The sequence below is a fragment of the Onychomys torridus genome, chromosome 6, assembly GCF_903995425.1.
Source record: "Onychomys torridus chromosome 6, mOncTor1.1, whole genome shotgun sequence".
Lineage (NCBI taxonomy): Eukaryota > Metazoa > Chordata > Mammalia > Rodentia > Cricetidae > Onychomys > Onychomys torridus.
The window spans coordinates 134120856-134145021 of NC_050448.1; the positions used below are offsets into that span (position 1 = coordinate 134120856).

Sequence of the window (24166 nt, forward strand, 5' to 3'; positions counted from 1 at the left end):
ATGCCTCCCAAACAGTTCAAGCTATTCAATTGTCTCACTTATCCAGAGGGCCTGATCCAGCTGGGGGCTCCACAGCCTTTGGTTCATAATTCATGTGCTTCCATTCCTTTGGCTATTTGTCCCTGTGCCTCTCCAATCTTGGCTCAACAATTCACGCTCTTACAGTCCCTCCTATTTCTCGATAATTGGACACATGGACCTCCACCAGGGGCATGGCTGAGGATCCCTGCATCCACTTCCATCAGTTATTGGATGAGAGTTCCAGCTTGACTGTTAGGGTGTTTGGACATCTGACAGCCAAACTAGGTCAGATCAGGCTTTCTCTCGACCATTGCCAGCAGTCTACAGAGGATGTATCATTGTGGATTTCAGGGGACCTCTCCAGCATTCTGCCTATTCCTGTTCTCACGTGGTCTTCGTTTATCATGGTCACATCAATACTTTTATTATGGGTTATTTGTGATGTTTAGTTAGCTTATTTTCCATATCATCATTCAGAATGTTTTGGGAAAATGAGTATTTAGGAGAATTCTATAGCTTGTCATGAAGATCCTCTTACCAGGTTGACAAGCACTTGGCCTCACTTAAATAACGAATTCTGTGATGCTTCCCCTGGGTGTTATTAGAATTCATCTTTCTATGGTGATTTCACCAAAGCCAGTAGAAGCCCACCTCTCTGTGGAGTTTCCATGATCACACTTCCTCATCCAGCTCACAAAAACTTACTTAAAGATCTAACCAAGGCCTTCTCAGAGTGACATCCAAGGCATTACCTCTTCTGGCAGTCTGAACCAGAGGAGGACATGATAGGGTCTCACTGCACAAAGCATTGTTGTCACATTGACACTTTGGTTTATGATTAAGATAACCCCAAACCTTCTAATAAAGCACTGTATTTTCTTATGTGGGAACACTGCTTAGCTACAAAGATAGTGGTTTGTTTTTTGTTTTTTTGTTTAGATTGGCATTAGTTTTTCTAAAGGAAATTGAAAAACAAATGAAAACTTTTGTGCTTATTAGGAAACTTTTGTGAGTATTCTTTATGATTTCTGGTCTCTGATGATGCCAGTGCTAGGTCTGAGTGACTCATGCTGCCATTCATCTGATAGAAACTGCAGTGACAGGGATCATGCACTCTGCTCTGTAGCCACTGAATCAAGACGGAAGCATTGGCCATCAGTATCTACTCTTTCCATTCCTATGAGGACTGTCATTTTAATAGAAAATGTGGGGAAAAAAGACAAATTGTAGTTTCATTTTTTGTTTCTAGCACCTACCAATATAACACATCATAAGAAGAGGGTTCATCTTTTTTTTTTCTTTTCTGCTCTGTCTTACTCTGAATGAGACTAAATATTATCCATCCTTGCTGCAATGGACTAACCTGTGTCTTTGTATCAGAGCTGATCAGTGATATTCTTACCTGTCATTATGTAGACCAGGCTGGCCTCTGTGATTAAAGATGTGCATGGCCATTTACTTTTATAAAATTATTTACATACCTGTTATCACTCAGATTCAAGACTCGTAGCCTCTGCATCTGCCCAATTTCTTCAGGAAGAAATTCTAGCTTATTGGAGCGTAGAGACATAACGGTGACATTCTTACAGCTGCCAATCTGTAGGTGGCAAAAGGAAGTGGGTTTACAATGTTGGGTTGCTTATTGTTATTCTTGAAGAATAAACAAAAGTATATTTTGGAAAGGAACCACAAAATATAATTATTGCACATTAGTTTCTCTAGTGTATACAACAATTTAGGTCACTTATTCTTTCTCCTTTTTTGAGACAGTGTCTCACATTGTGGTCCAGGCTAACCCAAGACTCAATACTACTCAGGATGGCCTTAAACTTGAGGTGAGCACTGAGGTAGTAGGAGTGTGCCACCAACCTTACCCTAGAGATTATTTTACTATTTTAATGTCTCTTAATGCTTGTAGTGTAGTGTATTTGTGACTTACACTTTTTATAATCTTGCTCTTTACAGTGATGTATGCTTTTAGATATGACAGTAGCACATATTTCATATTCTTTCAAATATCAAGAATAATTTTAAATAATGTAAACATTTAAATGCTTGGTAGCACTGTTGTTTTCACAAATCATATTATTTTTCTACATTATTACTGATGTACCTGTGCTTAAAACAGGGCAGTACACATATTCAGCAGTACTGTTTTTTCTTTTTTCTTTTTTTCCAAGACAAGGTGTCTTTGTCAGACAGTTCTGGCTGTCCTAGAACTCACTCTGTAGACCAGGCTGGCCTCGAACTCACAGACATCTGCCTGCCTCTGCCTCCTGAGTGCTGGGATTAAAGGTGTGTGTCACCACTGCCTGGCCCCAGCAGTGCTTTTGACAGTTCTTTAAGCAAACCTGATTTTATGTCACATTACATGGTACTTGCCATTTTTACTAATTTTTGACTCTAAAATAACAGTATATTTATTATTATTGTGGAAATTTTTAGTAGAAAGCTTTAGATTGAAAATACACTTTACATTTTTTTCTGGACATTAATAAAATCCAATTTAGAGACGAAATTAAAAGAATATCTTCATGATGGGGGAATGTCTTTCTGTATGCTGTAAAAAAAAATGTTGCTCTGATTAGTTGATAAATAAAGCCATTTTGCCCATGGCAAGGCAGCATAGAGGCAGGTGGAAAATCCACAGATGGAGAGGAAGGAGAAAGACAGAGCAGAGAAGATGATGCCAGCCACCGCCATGAGAAGCAAGATGTATAAGTAGCAGTAACACACAAGTTACGTGGCAAAATACAGATTTGTAGAAATGGGTTAATTTAAGATATAAGAACTAGATAACAAGAAACCTTCCATGGCCATAATTTAAAAATAATATTAGCCTGTGTGTGTTTATTTGAGTCCAAGTGGCTGAGGTACTGACGGGTGAGAGAGATTTGTCCTGACTGCAGGTCAGGAAGGACACAGGAAAACTTTCAGCTATATCTTCATGTATCCAGAAACTAAAATAATGTTGTAAGAAACATCAAACCTCACAGACATATTTATAGTAAAACCCATTCTTTTACTTCAGAAGTGGAAATGCAATTATCTTAAGTGCTATGTATAGCTATTTTTAAATGCAAAATAATTAAATGATTTGAAATCACATGTCTTAGCACTGATTAACATATTTTTACTTTTCTTTACATGCAAAATGTAGTCAATGCATTGTATGGAGTTTACCACTCAAAAAAGAAATTAGTATATATCTATATAAATGGGCAATGCCTACATATTTTCACAGTTCAACTCATAAATCCACCCTGCGATTGCACTGTTAGGATTTTATTTCAAAACAGTCATTGAAAGTTAAGTGATAGAAACGAGCTTGCTTCTCACTTCTCTGGGCAACTCTGGTAGGAAATTCTCATCAACTGCTAAGGTTCGTAGGCTGTGCAGGTAGCCAATGGTTGAAGGAAGGGATTCCAGCTCATTGCAGCTGCAGTCAAATTCTTCTAATAAAGATAAACTGAGAAGATAAAACACAGTAGTTTTAGATATTTTAAAAGGTTACATGATACAGAAAAAGTTTTGAAAAAGCCACATGTCCAAATTTACCAACTATTATTAAACTAGGATGGCACAATAATATATAAGTCAATCTAGTTAGCAAGTACAGTGAAATGGATCAAATGCCACCACATGCATGGCTGCATTTGTCATTTATCTAAACCACTTGAGACGACACAAAAGATGGCTTCTTTACAACTTAGATGTCATTGACAGGAGGAGATTTGGAGTGAGCACCTGTAATTGGAGGGGCAGAAGGTGAGGGGGGCAGAGGACAAGATAGAATGAGGGGTAAACTGCTCTAGATTTTACTAATGCGCCTTAGAGATTAGACCCTCAATAATAGTCCCCCGCCAACAACTGTATATGATATCTACCTTTAAAATTCATCTTGCAGATGAGGAAATTGAGGCTTACAGAGGCTAAGGAATGTTCTCTCAGTCACACAAAGCAGGAAATCTGGGGCTGAAGCAATGACAATACAGCTTATTGAACTCCATCATCCCACCTGTTAGGCAGGACAAGTCCAACACGGAAGTATTTGCCATTTGGATTATGCAGTATTATAAAATATACCAAGTTTTACACAACGGCTTAGATTTCAGTGCCTCTTGAAATAATGGGCTGTTTCCTTTCCATGATCAGCATTTGAAATAGAATAAGAGGCATTGTCTTCAAATGGGCACAGCTCTTCAGTTTGTTCTGGTCTGCAGCACTGCACACTTAGTCCTGTCAGCCTGTCCTTAGAAAGGAATTGTGGGAATGTACTGTGAAATTATCATGAGGAAACAAGAAGATTCTATCACTTTTGTCATAGATTGGAGATAAAGAGGGCCTGGTCAGTGTAAGTGACAGCAATACTGAAGCTGCCACTGATATTAGTGCACTGCTAGAAGGAAGGGTCCCAGGGGTGAGAAGGCCATCATTGGGAGGGAAAGATGAACTAGTTAGAGTAAGACTGAGGAATCTGCTTCCTCTTTTACACACTAAGACTCACTAGCTTCAATGAGGCCCACTTCAATTACTTAGCCAGCAAGAGCATGAAGCACAGAGCTGAAATCAGTCAGATTTGTGTCCCAGCTCTGTCCTTTACTAGATACATGATTGTGAGAGTCCAAAGAGAGTCCACAGCCCCAAAGGCACAGCTGTTTCATTTACCTCCCAGGCAAAGGGACACACTAGGGAAGAAATGAATAAATTGTGCTCTGAGGATGAAAAGTCACAGACAAGGTAGGCAGTGAGAGTGGGTCCCCAAGACTTACATGGCAGGAATAGCTGAGCAAGTTTAATAGTCTGAGTATAGTTTGGAAGCCAAGCCCAGTCCAGAGTTCAGGAGATAGTTTGTAGTAGGAATCTTAAAGGTACTTGTTAATAAAACAAACCCGAGGCCAGTTATTGGGGTGAATGCTGGAAGATCAGAGAAGCAGAACAAGCCACAGCTATCTCACCTTGCTAGTTCCTCAGGTGATCCTTTTTCCTCAGGCTGGAAGCTTCTGAGTCCTCCTCCACATGAATCTCAGCTGAGCTGTGATGCTCCAAAGCCTGAACGCTTAACCAACCAAATGCTTAACTAACTACATGCTTAACTTTACTAGTTCCTGGTCCTCACGCCTTATATACCTTTCTCTTTCTGACCCCATTCCCTGAGATTAAAGGTTGGGTTTCTGGGATTAAAGATTGTGTCACCATACTTAGCTGTTTCTAAAGTGGCCTTGAACACACAGAGATCCACCTGGCTCTGCCTCCCAAGTGCTGGGATTAAAGGTGTGTACCACCACTGCCCAACTTCTGTTAGGGCTTACTCTTCCTATTTTCTAGCCACCATTTTTGGCTTTGTTCTAGTGGCTGTCTGTTCTCTGACCCCAGATATGTTTATTTCGGGCAACACACAATATTTCAGGGAACACAATACCCACCACAATAGTTGGTGCCTTTCAGTGTCACCATGGCCCCTGACCCTACAGGTATATGAGCCTTACAAGAACCAAAGGTTTCTGTCAAGGGCCTAGGGCAATATTCTCAGAAAATAGTCACAGAGTTATAAAGAAAAAAAATCAGCAGTGTATTTAGCTGACTTAAAAGCAATGTTAAACAATTTAAAGAGTAAACTGAGATTCTCATTTCTTTCTTTCATATACATGTTCAGAGGTCAGTTTTGAGTGGCAGTAAGGCACCCATCAATTTGAGGGTTTCTGTTATAAAGATATCATGCTTCAGTAGACAACACTAGTCCCTCAACAACACCTTTCAAATCTTAGCAACTTGTTTTTTAACTGCATGGGGCATAACAGTTTCTTCCGTCTAAAAAATCACAATGTGAATAATGATGAGTGTCAGGATTGATAACTAACTAGGCATCACTTTTGAGGTCCCACTGTGACCAGCCATGTGCCTTTGTGTTAAGTTCACATACAGATAACAAAACAGATAGTTCTGTTGGTTCCTTATCTGCCAGCAGTAGGCAGACACTTGGGCACAATGATTTGATTGTTAAAATACTACTACTAGGTCTGTGAAGATGGCTCAGTTTGAAAAGTGCTTCTCATTCAAGCATGAGGGTTTGAGCTAAATTCCTGGCACCCACATCAAAAGGTAGGAATCATGGGGCATACTGGTAATCCTGGCACTGGTGATGCAGAAACAGGAGGACACCTCAAGTTTGATGGCTAACCAGTATAGCCTAGTTGGTGATAATTAAGAGGCTATAGATAATTAAGGGGCTCTTCTTCCAAAAACATGGTGCACAGCTTCTGATGAAGGACACTCAGAGCTGACCTGGTCTTCCTATGAGCATATGGGCTTGTACTACCCCACAAATGTAGTGACATATGCATAATATACACTCCTAAACATGGGTGTAGTACAACAGAAACTTCTGGTGTATGGTGGAAATAACTCTGAAACATTTGAATAGGCCATAAGTAGAACTATAGGAGAAATAATTGACCCAGGACTGTTGACACCATTAGAGAACCTTAGATGGGCTGTTAGAGGCTCTTCATGAGGGCAAAGTAACACACATCATAGAAGAAGTGATCCATAAGACATGATGCTGGTAATGGACTTTATCTGAGAGGTACTCTCAGAGATATGTCATGACAATGAGACCACAAAGAATTAAGTTTTGGAAATGGATCCAAATTTCTTAAGAAAGACACTAATCCACTGAGGCAAAGAAAAGATGTTGGCTTATGTGTATCAAACTCATTGGTCAAAAATCTTCCTTTAATTCTCAATGTTCTTAATATATAATGTACTAAGTAAATATTAGTCTTACTATTTTCTATTTTCTTAGTATTTAATTTTACAACAGACCTAAAAAAAAGAGTTTTTGTTGAACAGTCATGCACAGTGTCAAAATGCATCATCACTTTTATGGCCCCAGTTATAATGTGATTTATGCTGAGAAATACATATTTGATATTCTGATAGTCAATCAACTCCTGGCACAGAGCTCCTAAAACTCTTTGTGTGGCCAAAGCCAAAGTGTCTTTTTGGATATTAATATAAAACTTATGATTAAGGATTCTTGCATAGCTTCAGAAGAGGGGAAGGTAATAATGTGATTTTAGGGTTAGATTGTCCAGCTACCCCTGACCTCTGAGAAGGGGAGAAAGGCTGAAGTTGAGCTGTTCACCAAAGGACAATGACATAATCAATCATGTTTACAAAATAAAGTCACAAGGATAGGTTCACAGAGCTCCCAACTGCTGATTGTATGAAACTATTGGAAGGAGGTATGGCAGAGAGGCACTGGGGTTCTGTGTCCCTTTAAAAAATATCTTTCCTTGAAGCCTTCTCATGTGACTATTCATCTGTGCCCTTGCAATATAACTTACAACCCTTTCCCAGTTTCTCTGAGCCAGTCTAAAAACAACAACAACAACAACAACAACAACAACAACAACAAACCCAAAAAACCCAAAACCCAAAACCAAAACCAAAACCAAAACCAAACAAAATCCCCAAACCAAACCAAACCAAAACAAAAAATAACAAAGAAGCATGACAACAGCAAAAACACTGGGCACAGGAGTGAATTCCAAGAGTTCCCTATTCACAAATCATTAGTCAGGGTTTGTGATTGATCCCTAGTAGGAGGGCAGTCTTGTGGGGTTGAGCCCTTATCTGTGTCTTATGATTCTAACTAAAGATATATGGGTCTGACCTGAGTTAAGTTGTAGCACACCAATCTGGGGCTTCTAACAGTTGAAGAACTATTTGGTGTGGGAAGAGACCACCCATTCCAGTCACCATTCCTGTTCTGTGTTGTGTATTCAGACAGAATATGGTAGCAAAAGCACTCCCCCCTATACAGGGCCATGCTCTCATGCAGCTGAAGTCTTCCTTTATTAAAAAGGTAACACTGTTTACTCCATGCAATGGACAGAATGAATTAAGAGTTTGGCAGTTATTTGGGATCTTTGGGTTATGAAGTAGAGCTGGTGAGGACAAATACTTATTTTTCAATGATCTCTGAAATTTCCAAGTTTTAAACCCATAACATATAATTGCAGCTTGTTTTTATTAATGATTATCTGGTTAAAAACACTAAAGGTGTTTTAATACAGCCTCTTTGTATAAAATCATTTACCGTATTTTATCAGGTTACTACTGGTATAAATAAAAATGAAGTATAAAGAACAGACAAAATAGAGAACAGGTAAGAGGCCCACCTGCCCTCAGAACCCTCTCACTCAGTTCAGAGCTGAAAAACCTGACACTCCTTCCCACCTACTCCCACTGCCATGCCCCAGCCCCTACACAGGCAGATAGTTCCTGATCAGGTACATCACACTAGCTGTCAGAAATACAGACCACAACAATCAGAAGACCAAAGAGGAAAGAGAGACCAAGGAACAAAATACCCATTCAATAAGACAAACTCAAAAATCAGCACCTAGACCTATGTTCATCCCAAACCCAGATGCCTAGATGTCAGTGTAAGAATACAATCAACAATATCCAAGGCAATATAGCCCCACCATAGCCCAGTTATCCTACAACAGCAAGAACTGAATATTCCAACACAGCTGATGCTTAAGAAAATGAACTTAATCATGGTAGAAATGGGATGCACCTGCCTAAGATTCTTCATCATGCTCTCAGCCAGGTCAGCCATGGAAAGGCCAATGGCTAAGGGTCTCTATGGGATCAAGGATGATGTCTTCCTCAGTGTCCCTTGTGTTCTGGGACAAAATGGAATTTCAGATGTTGTGAAGGTGACTCTGACTCCTGAAGAGGAGGCCCGCTTGAAGAAGAGTGCAGATACACTCTGGGGCATCCAGAAAGAGCTGAAGTTCTAAAATCCTCAGATGTCCTAGAGTTTCACTGTCCAGGCTGCAGCAGGGTTTCTATGGAGACCACACACTGTCTCCTCATCTGAGCTGTGTTTAGTGGTGTTGTGCTAAGGTGGCTGTTCCCACAGCTCTACCCTGATGCTAAGTGGTACTTGTGTAGTGGTAACCTGGTTGATGTGATAGTTGAGACACACTGCCAATTGTGTGCAGGCTTCAGTTACCTTGGGAGCCTGCCATGTCTGCTGTGCACCCTCACCAAACATGCCTAGGTCAGTGAGTTCCCAGTTAGTCATTTACCAGTGGGTAAATCCATTATGCATATTAGTGCATAACTGTTCTAAAGGATATTATTTTGTGTATTATGTGTCTGTGGTGTACATTGAAATATTATGTAAAAAGTAAGATCTGCATATGGATGATGCAACCAACTACCCAAGTGTCATGCCAATGAAAACACCAAATAAACCTTGAACAGTGAAAAAAAAAAAAGAAAATGAACTTAAAACCAACTTGATGATGATGAAAGAGGTCCTTAAAGAGAAAATGAATAAATCCCTTAAAAATGCAGGAAAACACAAACAAACAATGGGAAGAAATGAATAAATCCCTAAAGAAAACTAAGAAAGCCAAGAAAAAAAATAAACAAACAGGAGAAGGAAATGAATAAAACTGTTTCAAAACCTGAAAACAGGAATAGAACAATAAAGAAAACACAAACTGAGGGAATGCTAGAGGTGAAAAATCTAGGTAAGCAAATAGGAACCACAGATGCAAGCATGACCAACAGACTACAGAGGTAGAAGAGAGAATCTCAGGCATAGAAGATATGATAAAAGAAACTGATACATCAGTCAAAGAAAATGTCAATTCTAAAAAATTCCTGACCCAAAACTTCCAGCAAATTTGGGACACTTTGGAAAGACCAAACCTAAGAAGCCTAGAAATAGAAGGAGGAGAAGAATCTTGTTCAAAAGCTCAGAAATTTTTTTTTGTTTTTTTGAGACAGGGTTTTTATATGTAGTTTTGGAGCCTGTCCTGGATCTCATTCTGTAGACCAGGCTGGCCTCAAACTCACAGAGATCTGCCTGTCTCTGCCTCCCGAGTGCTGGGATTAAAGGTATGCACCACCACTACATGGCTTCAGAAAATATTTTTAACAAAATCATTGAAGAAAATTTTCATAACCTTAAGAATAACATGCCTATAAAGATACAAGAAGCTTATAGAATACCAAGTAGATTGGGTTAAAAAAAAACTAAACCTATAGAACAAAGAAAGAATATTAAAAGCTACAAAGGAAAAAGGCTAAGTAACATATAAAGGTAGACCTATTAGAATTACACTTGACTTCTCAATGGAGACTCTAAAAGCCAGAAAGGCCTGGACAGATGTCTTACAGACTTTAAGAGCCCACAGATGAAAGCCAAGACTAATATACTCAGCAAAACTTTCAATTACCATAGAAGGAGAAAACAAGATATTCCATGATAAAGTAAAATTTGAGCAATATTTATCCACAAATTCATCCCTACAGAAAGTACTAGAAGGAAAATTCTAACCCAAGGAGGTTAACTACATCCATGAAAACACAGGAAATAAGTAGTCTCACACCAATAAAACCAAAAGAAGGGAAACACACACACACACACACACACACACACACACACACACACAAAATCACCAACAAAATAACAGAAATTAACAATTATTGGTCATTAGTATTTCTCAATATCAACTGACTTAATTTCCCAATAAAAAGGCAGCCTAGCAAAATGGATATAAAAACAGGATTCATCCTTCTGCTCCAGACAAGAAACACATCTCAACATCAAAGATAGACATTATTTCAGAGTAAAGGACTGAAAAAAGATTTTCTAAGCAAATGAACCCAAGAAGCAAGCTGCAGTAGCTATTCTAATATCTAACAAAATATACTTCCAACCAAAATTAATCAAAAGAATGGGATGAAGGATACATCATATTCATCAAAGGAAAAATCCACCAAGATGATATCTAAATTCTTAACATCTATGCTGTAAATGCAATCACACCCATATTTGTAAGAGAAATATTGCTAAAGCTTGAATCACACATAAAATCTCACACATTAATTGTGGGAGACTTCAGAACCCCAACATCACTAGTGGATAGGTCATGTAGACAAAAACTGAACAGAGAAATAATGGAGTGAGCAGGCATTATGAACCAAATGGACCTAGCAGATATCTACAGAACACTTCATTCAAACAGAAAAGAACATGCCTTCATTTCAGTACATCATGGAGTTTTCTTCAAAATAGATCACATATTCAGTCACAAAGCAAGTCTCAACCGATAAAAGAAAATCCAAATAATCCTATCAGACCACCGTGGATTAAATCTGGATTTCAACAAAAACAGAAAGCCTAGGAACTTCCTACTGAATGACTGCAGGGTCAAGAACAAAGTAAAGAAAGAAATTAAAATCTCCTAGGATTCAATGAAAATGAATGCACAACATATCCAGACTTATAGGACACAAGAGGAAAGTTCATAGTACTAAGTGCCTTCATAAAGAAATTGGTGTGATCTCATACTTACAATTTAACAGCACACCTGAAAGCTCTAGAAGTAGATGGCAGGAAATAACCAGAGGGCTGAAATCAATAAAATAGAAACAAAGAGAACAGTACAAAGAATTGATAAAACAAAGAGTCGGTTCTTTGAAGAAACAAACAAACTCTTAACTAAACTAATTAAAATACACAGAGAGAATATCCAAATTAAGAAAATCAGAAACAAAAATGGGGACATAAGGTCACACTTAAAAAACTTATACTTTGCAAAATTGGAAAAAACCAAGAGAAATGGTCAATTTTCCTTGGTAGATACCACTTACCAAAGTTGAATTAAAGTCAGATAAACAATTTAAATAGGCCTATAACCCTTAAGGAAATAGAAACAGTCATTAAAATTCTCCCAATCAAAGAAAGCCCAGGGTCAGATAGTTTTATTGCAGAATTCTGTAAGGCCTTCAAAGAAGAGCTAATACCAATACTCCTCAAATTATTCTACAAAATAGAAACAGAAGGAACATTGCCAAATTTATTTTATGAGACTACAGTCACCCTAATACCCAAACCACATAAAGATTCAACAAAGAAAGAGAATTGCAGACTTATTTCCCTAGTGGACATTGATGTAAAACACTCAATAAAATACTTGCAAACCAAGTCCAAGAACACATCAAAAGGTTTATACACCATGATTAAGTAAGCTTTGTCCTAGGGATGCAGGGATGCTTAAAGATACAAAAATATGTCCATACCATCCAACATATAAACTAAAAAAAAAAAAAGAAAAAAGCACATGATCATCTCACTAGATGCAGAAGAAGCTTGTGACAAAATCCAATGCTCATTCATGATAAAAGTCTTGGAGAGATCAGGGATATAAGGGACATACCTAAACATAATAAAGGCAATTTACAGCAAGCCTATAGCTAACTTAAAATTAAATAGAGAGAAACTCAAAGCAGTTCCACTAAAATCAGGGACAAGACAAGGCTGTCCACTCCCTCCATATCTACCCAACATGGTACTTGAAGTTCTAACTAGAGCAATAAGAAATTAAAGGAAATCAAGGGGGATACAAATTGGAAAGGAAGAAGTCAAAGAATCCCTATTCTTAGATGGTATGATAGCATATATAAAATACCCCTCAAATTCTACCAGGGAACTACTACAGCTGATATACTCTTTTAGTGAAGTGGTTGGATATAAGATTAACTAAAGAAAAAAATCAGTAGCCCTTCCTCCTACAAACAAATGATAAATGAGCTGAGAAAGAAATCAATGAATCAACACCCTTTGCAATAGCCTCAAATAGTATAAAATATTTTGTTATAACTCTAACCAAGCAAGTGAAAGACCTGTATGACAAGAACTTCAAGTCTTTGAAGAAAGAATTTGAAGAAGATATCAGAAGATAGAAAGATCTTCCAAGCTCATAGATCAGTAGCACTGACAAAGTAAAAATGGCCATCTTACCAAAAACAATCTACAGATTCAGTGCAATCCCCATTAAAATCCCAACATAATTCTCTACAAACCTTTAAAGAACAATACTCAACTTCATATGGAAAGACTAAAAACCCAGGATAGCTAAAACAATCTCATATAATAAAAGAACTTCTGGAGGAATCACCTTCTCTGATTTCAAGCTCTACTACAGAGCAATGGTAATAAAAACCACATGGTTTTGGCACTAAAATGGACAGGTGGACTGATGGAATGGAATCAAAGACCCAGACATAAATACACACACTTATGGACATCTGATTTTTGACAAAGAAGCCAAAATTATACAATGGAAAAAAAGAAAGCATCTTCAACAAATGGTGCTGGCATAACTGGAAGTCAGCATGTAGAAGAATGCAAATAGATCCATATCTATCACCCTGCACAAAACTCAAGTCTAAGTGGATCAAAGGCCTCAACATAAATCCAGATACACTGAACATAATAGAAGAGAAGAGAAAGTAGGAATTAATCTTGACCATATTGGTACAGGAGACAACTTCCTGAACAGAATACCAATAGTGCAGGCACTAAGATAAAAAATTAATAAATGGTACTTCAAGAAATTGTAAAGTTTCTGTAAGGTAAAGTACACCATCAATAGGCCAAAACATCAGACTATAGAATGGGAAAAGATCTTCACCAATCCCACATTTGACAGAGGGCTGATCTCCAAAATATATAAAAAATTCAAGAAACTAGACATCAACAAATGAAATAATCCAGTTAAAAGTGGAGTACAGATCTAAACAGAGAATTCCCAACAGAGGAACCTCAAATGGCTGAGAAACATTTAAAGAAATGTCCATCATCCTTAGCCATCAGGGGAATACAAATAAAAATGACTCTGAGATTCAGAATGGCTAGATTAAAACCACAAGTGACAGCTTATGTTGGAGAGGATGTGGAGCAAGAGGAACATTCCTCTATTGTTGGTGGGAATGCAAACTTGTACAGTCACTGTGGAAATCAATATGGTAGTTCCTCAGAAAATTAGGAATCAGTCTACCTCAAGTCCCAGCTATACCACTCTTGGGTATATATCCAAAGGATACTCTATCCTACCATAAGGACACTTGCTCAACTATGTTCATAGGAGCTTTCTTTATAATATCCAGAATTTGGAAACAATATTTATGTCCCTCAACTGAAGAATGGATAAAGAAACTGTGGTACATATACACAATGGAGTATTACTCAGCTGTTAAAAATGATATCATTAAATTTGCAGGCAAATGGATGGAACTAGAAAAAAAATTATCCTGAGTGAGGTGACCCAGACCCAGAAAGCCAAACATGGTATCTACTCACTGATAAGCAGAAATTAGTTGTAAAGTAAAGGATAATCTCATGCTACAATTCAAAGACCCAGAGAGGCTAAGTAAGAAGGGACATATGGATCTCTCTGGGAAGGAAAAATAGAATAGATTTCATGGGTTGACTAGGGGCAGGTGGGGATGGGAACAGGAAGGATCAGGTTGGGGTCATGGAATAAGAGTGTACTGAGAGAGATGACTGGAGATCAAGGGCATTTTGGGGGCAACGTAGAAATCTAGGACAATGGAAATTCCCACCACCTATGAGGATGACCCTACCTCACATTCTTAGTAATGGAGGATATAGAACTGAACTGGCTATCTTCTGTAACCAAGCAAGGCTTCCAGTGGAGGGGCTGGGACACCAACCCAGCTGCAAAACCCACAATTTGTCCTGCCTGCAAAATATGCTGGGGAAAAGGTGTTTGCAGAACTTGTGGGAATGGCCAACCTATGACTGGTCCAACTTGAAGCTCATACCACAAGAGGGAGCCCAAGCCTAATACTGCCTGGATGTCAAGGCACCAGAGTCTGGATAGCCTAGATACCTCAAATAGAACCAAACATGATCAACGTAAAAAAAAAAAAAAAAAAAAAAAAAAGAACAAAATGATTCCTATTGATACTCTGCTATACTCGTAGACATGAAACACAGAATGATTCCTATGATACTCTGCTATGCTCGTAGACTGTGAAGCATGAAATGATTCCTCTTGATACTCTGCTATACTTGTAGACATGAAGCACAAAATGATTTCTATTGATACTCTGCTATACTTGGAGACACGAAGCACGAAATGATTCCTATGATACTCTGCTATGCTCGCAGACTGAAGCATGAAATGATTCCTCTTGATACTCTGCTATACTCGTAGACATGAAGCACAAAATGATTCCTATTGATACTCTGCTATACTTGTAGATGTGAAGCACGAAATGATTCCTATTGATACTCTGCTATACTCGTAGACGTGAAGCTCAGCACAGTTGTCACCAGAGAAGCTTCATCCAGCAAATGGTGGGAGAAAATGCAGAGACTCACAGCCAAACATTAGGTGAAGCTCAGGGATGGGGAGTAAGGATGTAGGAAACAGAGGAGTCAAGGACACCATGAGAAAATGGCCCACAGAATCAACTAAGAAGGGGACATGGGGTCTCACAGAGATTGGACCAACAACTAGGGAGTCAGTAGGAGTCTGACCTCGGTCCTCTCCATATGTTTTGGTTGTGTATCTTGGTGTTTCTGTGGGTCTCCTAACTATAGAAGTGGGGGCTGTCTGTGACTCTTTTGCCTGCCTTTGGGAACCGTTTCCTCCTACTGGGTTGCCTTGTCCAGTCTTAATATGAGGGATGTGCCTAGTCTTATTGTAACTTGATATGCCATGTTTGGTTGATATCCCTGGGAGGACTGCTGTTTTCTGAAGGGAAACAGAGGAAGAGTGGTTTTGGGGGAGAAGGGAGATGAGGGAATAGATTGAGAGGAGGGGGAGGAGGAAAAACTACAGTCAGGGTGTAATACATGGGAGAAGAATAAATAAAAAAGAAAAAGAAAAGAACAGGCAAAATAGTATTTATATAGAAGCTTATAACTTCACAGATTAAAAGTGAAAACAACAGAAGTGTAAGGTATTTTTCACTAGTGCTTCCTAAATTTCAGTATCATGTGTATCCCCAGGACAACCTGCTAAGATGCTGATTCTGATGCTGTGATTAGGGATGGGACCACACTGCACCTGTAACCAGCTCCTGGGAGACACAAGTGCTGTGGTGCCAGGAAGGTGCAAAATAAAGCTCTTGCAAATATTTCAAGATCAAGATATAAAACACACATGACAGGCATGCCAATAACAGCTGGAGTCATGTGTGGGACTCAGCTTTGCAGCATCAGTGACAGGAAGAGCAGGAAATGCCTCCACTCCATTTCTGAAGATGTACTCTATGCTTTTCTCTAGTTTAGTTTGGTCTTCAGGAGATTCTTGGCTGGAAAGATAACCCTGTATTCCTAGTCTTCAGGCACAGAATGAGTGAAGGAAGGAATATGAACATGTCACATGGATAATCTACAATCTACTTGAACAGTATTTATGCCTTGTGAAGCTACAATGAATGCAGTTACTAGCTTTGGGCTTCATCTTAATTCATCTTAATCTTTAACTTGTAACGTAAGTAATGTGGCTCTTGAAAGCTGAGTGAACTTTATGTACTATAACCCCCCTCAACTGTAAAATGGGCAACACCCAGTCTATACAAGTTCAATAAGGGTTAAGTGTACATTAACCCCTGGTGTAGAGGTCAGACTCTTTTAAGACTACATAGCAGGAGGTAGATAGAATCCTGAGGAATCAACGCCTCAGCAATCTCCTTCTGAACATGAAGATATTGTTAAGGGAAATTGACTTAGTTAAACTTGGTTATGCCATGAAATAAAGTTGTCCATAAATTATCAGCAATTGATTAGAGTATCTAGCCCAATTCCTCAGTTGGTCCATTGTCAGCTTTATAAATGGGTAGCAGAGGTGGCAGTAGTTCTTAGCCATGTCTGTAAGATCTAAGTACACAGGGAGGAAGTAAAACTCAATAAATCCTTCTGTGGACAAGAGGGACACTGAGCTAATTTAGTCTTTTAAATGTGTTTCTCTTAGTGTACATTATTTATATACAATAATGGCTTGATTATGATATGCTTATATATACACATATAAAACATACTTTAGTTATGCTCACCTCTCTTTGCTATTCCTACTCTTTCTGATGGCCACCTCCCTTTCTCAGATAGTCCTTCTTCTACTTTTCCTTTTTTCTTTCTTAAATCCCAATTCTACATATGAGAGAAAACTTGATTTTCATTATTCTTATTTCAGATAATGTAAATAAATTGATTTAATTTGGGCTGGGGATTAAGTCTTCAATCACATCCTTTATGTTTCCATTAATCTTAGGTAACCTGTGAGGCTGCTACTAAATAATGATAAGACATTTACAGACTTCAGTCAGATTATTTCTATATCATGAATGGAAGAAGCCTACTCGCTTCCAGTTCTAAATCTCCATCTAAGTTGGGTTTGGTCAGAATGAGGAGGAAGCTGTGTCTTTTAGTGGTGCTGGCCAGATTCTAGAACTTCCCATCATTATAGAGACAATACATTTCCATTCCACCCAAATTTCCCACTCACCCAAAGCAGCTACAAGCTTTCATTTTCTTTGCTCTCTAGGAAGCAAATTGGATCGATTGAAAAGGAAGACTGTGAAAAATTATTTTAGTTTGCATGAGAAAATTATCATCAAAATGCAAAATTCTACCTTACACCACTCTTTAGTGGAGAATGGAGAAAACAGCTCTGCTTATTGACAGATTTATTTTAATTTCTACATGCTCCAAATAAAGATACGAAAGCATTGTCTGACCAGTCAAAACTGTAGAAATATTTCATGCATGTGTGAGTAAGAGCAATTTCAGTTTAGCCACAGCCCACAAACAACAGCTGTAGCCTCTGGTGGGGGCTGTGGGGAAGAATGGTTCCATATAGGTACTGTGACAGCCTTTGTACTTTAAATTTTATGCATTATAATATCACCAGTGAATTCCATATGACTACTTTTGTGCTTTTCCTCATCATTGTGAATGAATAAATGTGAGGGCAACTATCATTAGAGCAATACATTTAATTTATGTGTTTCACATTTCTCTAACGCTTTGACCTGTAATCAAATACAGCAGTGTACTGTGTAGCCATCTTTCAGTGAGTGGCAAATGGCATTTAAGACAGTTGTTCTGAAAGATGATAATGGGTCTGAAGGGTTTTTACTGCAAACATGAGAGAGTGGCTCTATTGCAGAGCTCTTGCCTGGCATGTGTGAAGCCATGTGACTGGTCCTTAGCACACAAAACAAGAGAAACAACAAGCAAATAAAGAATAAAACAAAGCAGAACCCTCATTGCTTGGTGACATCCTAAAGTATAGTATGGCTCTGCACTTGGGTGTGTGGTGGTGATGGTGTACCAGACCATTTGTGCTGCTAGTCACACAGAAAGCAACACATGTAAGGCTGTGCAGCAGACACCCTTGAGAAGGACAGTAAACAGCCTACTGTGTGAAGTGTTTACTAGGCTATGCTTTTTATCAGTGTTTTGGAGGGTATTCTTTCAACTTCTTCAAAAGTTCACTGTTTCACTTGTGGAAGGAAGTACCTCTATGATGTTCATTCACACAGTGATAGAACTCATGTCCCTGAAATCAAATAACTCTTGGTTGCTCCATGACTCTAAATGGTTTATTACTGAGGACTCTATAAAAGCCTGGATGACTGAGGAGATGGCTTAGTGGGTAAAGTGCTTGCTGGTCAAATATGAGGACCTGAATGTTGATATCCAACACTCATATGAAAGAGCTGGGCATGGTGGCTTGAATCCCAGCAGTAGAGACATAAGACAGAAGGATCCTTGGGTTTTTAAGCCAGCCAGTTCATTCTATTCAGTAAAGTCCATACCAAAGAAAGACTCTGTGTTAAACAAAAAAGTAAACAGACAGAAAGACAGGGTGCCTAAGTGCAACACCTGAGGTCATCTTGTGGCTTCCACATGCAGGTGCACATACAAGCATATACACCCTCACAAACTTTCACACACATACATATATGTATACACAAAAGCCTGTAAATACTATATATCTCATTTATTAACAATACATTTTAAAGGTTTCAAATGTGTTTGTTATAGATTGAATAGTTATTTTCTTCCAAAACTCATTTGCTGATGTCCTGTCCCACCCAAGGTCATGGAATTGAGTCATGGAACTTTTGGGAGGTAATGGAACTGGATACAGCCATAAGATTGAAGAGAGAGCATCTTTACACTTTCTCTCATGTGTAAAGGAGAAGTCACATGGCCACAATAGCATGGCAGCTGCTAGCAGGCCTAGAGAAGAACACTGATGAAGGCTGACTTTCTGGGTACAAACTCTAGAATTCAAAAGGCATGTCTGTTGTTTCAGCCACATCAGCAGGGCTATTGTTCCATGCAGTTGAAGAGATACATCATCACTGCATTCCTAAGTGAAAACAGAACATTTTTCTTGTGGATGATGAGGTCAGGTTCTCATGCTTGGGTGGCGTGGGTGGCAGTCACTTTACTGACTGGACCATTTCTCTAGCCCTTAATTACACTTACATGCAAAGTAAACACTTTCCTGAACCAAACCAAATAAAACAAACACCCCCAACAAAACTAAAACCAAAAACCTAAATGAAACGTTGTTTTATTTCCTTTATATTCACTACTTATTTTCAAGTTAGTTTTTAGACGAGTTAGTCCAATCTACTAACACTTTCCATATTTCTTTCCTGAAGCAATAATCAAAGAAACATAATAACACTAAAAATCTCAGAAATATGAGTTATTGTGATAGGATTTTTGACCTTTACCCCTGTAAGCCAGCCATCAACTTTTGAATTAAGTGATCCCATTTATCTTTGAAAAGTATCTTTCACACTTTTAAGAGAGTTACCAATTTTAGCAAAAAGAAAATTAAGTGTGTGATAACCTGGCACCCATTTCACTTGCATAATTTTCCCATTTTTCACTTTGTATTTTCATTTTGAGTCAAGGTAATTAGCAGAAAATCAGAACATTAGAGTTCTAAATAGAAAGACACATCCATTACCCCACCCTTTCAGCTTCATACTCTCAACCTCTTAACAATAAGTATAGATCCATAGAGAACTCCAGAGAAATGGTTTATCAAGAGCAAATTATGTGCCATAGTTTTTAAAAGCTTTATACAATTTTAGAGCTGGGATTAAAAACTACTTTAATTGAGATTTGTTATATAATTTATAAATTGGAATTAAAAAGTTAGATAATCTATAAAATAAGCAGTTATAACCTGTGTGAAGTGGGATGTAAAAAGCCAGGCTTGGGGTTGGGGATTTAGCTCAGTGGTAGAGTGCTTGCCTAGCAAGCACAAGGCCCTGGGTTCGATCCTCAGCTAAAAAAAAAAAAAAAAGCCAGGCTTGGAAGCACTTCCATGAAGGCAAGCACAGGGAGAGAGAGAATTTTCTGGTGGGCATTTTGGTAGGGAGCATAAAAGAATCACATGTAGGTGGTGTTTTAACTCAGATCTAGAGCCCTGATACTCAGGGCTGTCTGTAAATCAGAAATTGTAATAAGACTTGGACATCTGAGAATGGTGTGGAAATCCAAGTTCTTAGGTATTATTCCTATTAGAACAGAGCTTGTCTATTAAACATGATCCCCAGGAGCCTGTGACAGTTGTTGCAGTTTAAAAGCATGGACTTAAAAGAAGCACATAGTCAGTCTTAGGAAGAGTAGAAGAGGTACTTTAGGTAACATGTGAGACAGGACCAAGGACACAGGACAAAATTTGTCTCATTGGAAAGTTGGGAAAAAGGGAATCCTTGGAGCACACTGGATGAGTGACAGGACTGATGAGTGTCAGGTATAATACTCAGGCTAGTGAAAACTGTGTTTATTTTATCAAGAGAGTTCTTAATTTTATAACAGTAGTTGGTATTTCTTCAGTAATTGACACAAAAATCTGTGTATCAACAAAGCCTAAACTTTTTCCTTCTTTCTGTCTCTCTTTTTCTCTTTGTGAACCATGGAGTTTAATTAGAGATGCCTACAGAAGCATGGATGACTAGTCATTACAGAGGTGTGGACAACTTATTAGAAGCTACACCACTGAAGACAGTATCTCTCACTCCACCAGCAACCACTAACTGACTGTAGATTTTCAGGAAGTTGTGAGGCAAAGCCTACATGATTGCATCCTAGGGAGGCATGAAGTTGGCATTATGTTTGGATGTGAACTGTTTCTCTAAGTGTTGAAGGATGTGTCTCTTGTGCAGTGTATTAGTGGCAGAGCTCTGGGAAGCAGCTGGATCATGAGGGTTCTAACACTGTAAATGGATTTATACATGGATGGATCCACAGCCTAATAGGCTACTGAGGTGGTAGAAGCTTTAAAAGGTGGGTCCACCTGTGGCATTTTCAAGAGTATGTCTGTCCCCTCTCCCTCCCTCTCATTCTGCTTCTGAGCTACTATGACCTAAGCAGCTTTGCTTTTCTCCTAGTCATGGTGTTCTGATGTATTACAGGAGCAGAGCAACAGAGTCAAGTGACCATGCACAGAACCCCCTGATGCCATGAACCAAATCAAACTTCCTCCTTTAAGTTGATTTTCTTATAATCAGTGGAATGCTGGCAACACAAGTGGATGCTGAGCATACTACCTACTCTGACACCAGAAAGGGTCTAAGACTATAATAGGTAGTGGTGGGTGATGGTATTTCTCTGGGTTCCTGGGGTGTGCAGTAGGGAGAGTGCAATGTGCCAGGAAAGCCTGGAGGTGGCACTGGAGATGTGCAGTAGAAGCCTGAGCCTTTGACCTTCTATACAGTTCATGGTGATCAAGGACAATGTTGGCTATAGTCAAGTACCAGGTTTCCTTTAAGGAGGCATCTGCCCCATCCAACTCTTAGGTATTGCTTTTTTCACCCGAAACAAGTGTTTCTTTTGCCTTTGTGGCACATGAGCATTTTATACTAATCAGCAGTTTCACCATAAAGACTCAACGGCTCTACCTTGTTGGTATTTGTATTGCTCTATTTACTACCTACCAAGCGACTGAAAGCTGATAGCTGACTGGTGTAAATGTCTGTATTGAGTTACTATTTGACCAGTTCATGTTTTCCCACATTTGTAAGTCAAGGGACTTGAATAAATGTTAATTATGATTAAGCTCAAAGGCAGACTCTAGTGTAGTCTGTGCAGTACCACTTGTCTTCTGGGAAGGAAGCAAAGAGGTATAGGCTAAGCAGTCCTGTACCTACCAGCGTGAAACAAATCCTGCACTCAGGATGTGGACTGCTAGCTCAGGACAGGAACTAGTCCAATGTATGGCTGGGATTAAACTAGACTTCAGAACTCAGTTTGTCACCTAAGGGGACAAGCCAATAGAGACCAAAAACCACACCCATGGACAGGAGCTGCTTCTCAGGGAGACGAAAGCCAAGTGTTTCTCCCTGCTGAGAAAGCAGCTCTCCTGCACCCATTTTTGGCTCATCCAACTTCTTAATTTTGTCTTCAAAGAATCAAGACATTAGTTTGTATAAGCAATACAAACTAAGAGGCAAAATACCAATCTCAGTCTTTTACAGATTAATGAATTTAATTTAGTTCCCTTGAGTTTGACCCAGTGAGAAAGATTAGTGCCTAAGAAGATAATTGGGAAGAGGATTTTGATAACAACATCATCATCATCAACAACAACAACAACAACAACAACAACTAATAATAATAATAATAATAATAATAATAATAATAATAATAACAACAACAAAATTGCTTTTGTGTAACCCCAAAGAACTATGTCTTTCTCTGTTGGGAAAAATGGAAGTAACTGAGGACAGAAACAAACTGGACAGTCTGGATATTATAATGGTAATGATTGACACTTTTACTGTTCTCCAAAATAGAATTGGAAATTTAAATTTGTTGAATTGCTCTACTCTTTAGAAGTGGAACTTTTCAGACCAGTAGCTGTTTTTCCATTTGACAGTGGACAGATGGGGCAAGAGGAGAAGGCACGGACAAGTTCACCATCTAGCCTGCAGTGGTGGTGGCTCTGAGGCTACACCCTATGTCAAATTGAAGAGTTTAACAGGCAGTTAGCCTTAATTGTAATAAACTCAGATATTTTTAAAAGCTGAATCTATTCCTCCTTGTGTATACTGAACTCTGCCAAGAGAAAGGACTTGTATACTCTTTTATATTGGGACAAGGTAGCTGGAATCTGATGGAATGGCCTTACAGGAAGGCTGATTTCAGCCTGAAGATGGCTTGTTCTGACACTTCATTCCATATATTGTCAACAAACTCATTTCAGTGAAACACAGAACATTAATAGTCTTCAAGGAATTGTAAACTAAATGCTATTTAAGTTCAAATAAATTAGTAAAAATTGTGCAGCATGTTTTATCCTTTAAGGCAATGTTGGTATTTTATCTTCCAGTTTTTTAATGGTGGCTTTGCTTTTCTCTTTGTTGTCTAAAAAAAGTCAAGCTTTTATACGTATAATATTATTAGAGTGTAATTTCAATATATATACATATATATCACAAAGACTTAAAAACTTGATTCTCTTTTTATGAGAAATATTTAAGTTAATTGATAGCTGCTACTCAATAAACTATATCAGACTGATACTCTCTGAAAAATATCATTAACAGTGTAATTGCAGGTCTGGTAATCACTTTGTTTGAGAAAGGTTCATGGTTGACTATTTCTCATTATGTTTTATAGCTTCAGTGGATTCAGTGTTCAGATATAAAGTTTTTAAGATGTATACAACCATTAACTGAATGAAATGCAGTTCAAAGGAAGAATTTGTAGCAATGTTTTGATAGAAAACACAGCATCATCTTTAATTTCTGGTTGCACACAGGCTGATAGACTGCTGTGGGAACTTACTTTCCGATTGTATTGGGTAGCATAGTGAGTTGATTGTCATCTACTTTTAGAGTTGTTAGCTTTTTCAGCAGTCCTGAAACAGAGAAGAAGTTTTATTAATGTATCAGAGCAGGAAATGTCATTGAAAGAAATCATAGGGCTCACTCATGTTGAATGCATGTTGTTTCAGTTGGCTATGTTCTACATATATAACACACAAACAGACACAGACTAGCTTTGAGTTTTAGTTGTAAAAATTCAAATGTCAATGGGAGTAAATAGCATCAGAGCAGTTAAGTAAACAAACTTGGGGTCCACACACTTGTCAAGAGATGCACCCACATCTCCTTTTCCTGTTTTTTAGCAAATGGACCAGTAGAAACATTTTGAGTCAGCTGCGATTTAATATTGAATTAATTTCCGAACACAGATAACTCATTTTCTTATGATACAGACTGGAAACAGTTCAAAACAACAAGAGTGTAACAGTCA

At 38.4% G+C, this 24166-nt stretch overlaps 1 protein-coding gene across 12 annotated transcripts in view; it reads right to left on the reverse strand.

Annotated features, from left to right (window-relative positions):
- Positions 1 to 24166, reverse strand: part of Lrrc7 (leucine rich repeat containing 7) — a 357320-nt gene that overhangs the window by 92514 nt on the left and 240640 nt on the right. For all 12 annotated transcript variants that reach the window (XM_036190947.1, XM_036190946.1, XM_036190949.1 and 9 more), the window contains 3 exons: positions 23696 to 23768; positions 3361 to 3490; positions 1503 to 1618 (listed from right to left, as the gene is read on the reverse strand). In XM_036190947.1, the coding sequence (XP_036046840.1) occupies positions 1503 to 1618; positions 3361 to 3490; positions 23696 to 23768 (319 nt within the window). The remainder of the gene's footprint in view (positions 1 to 1502; positions 1619 to 3360; positions 3491 to 23695; positions 23769 to 24166) is intronic.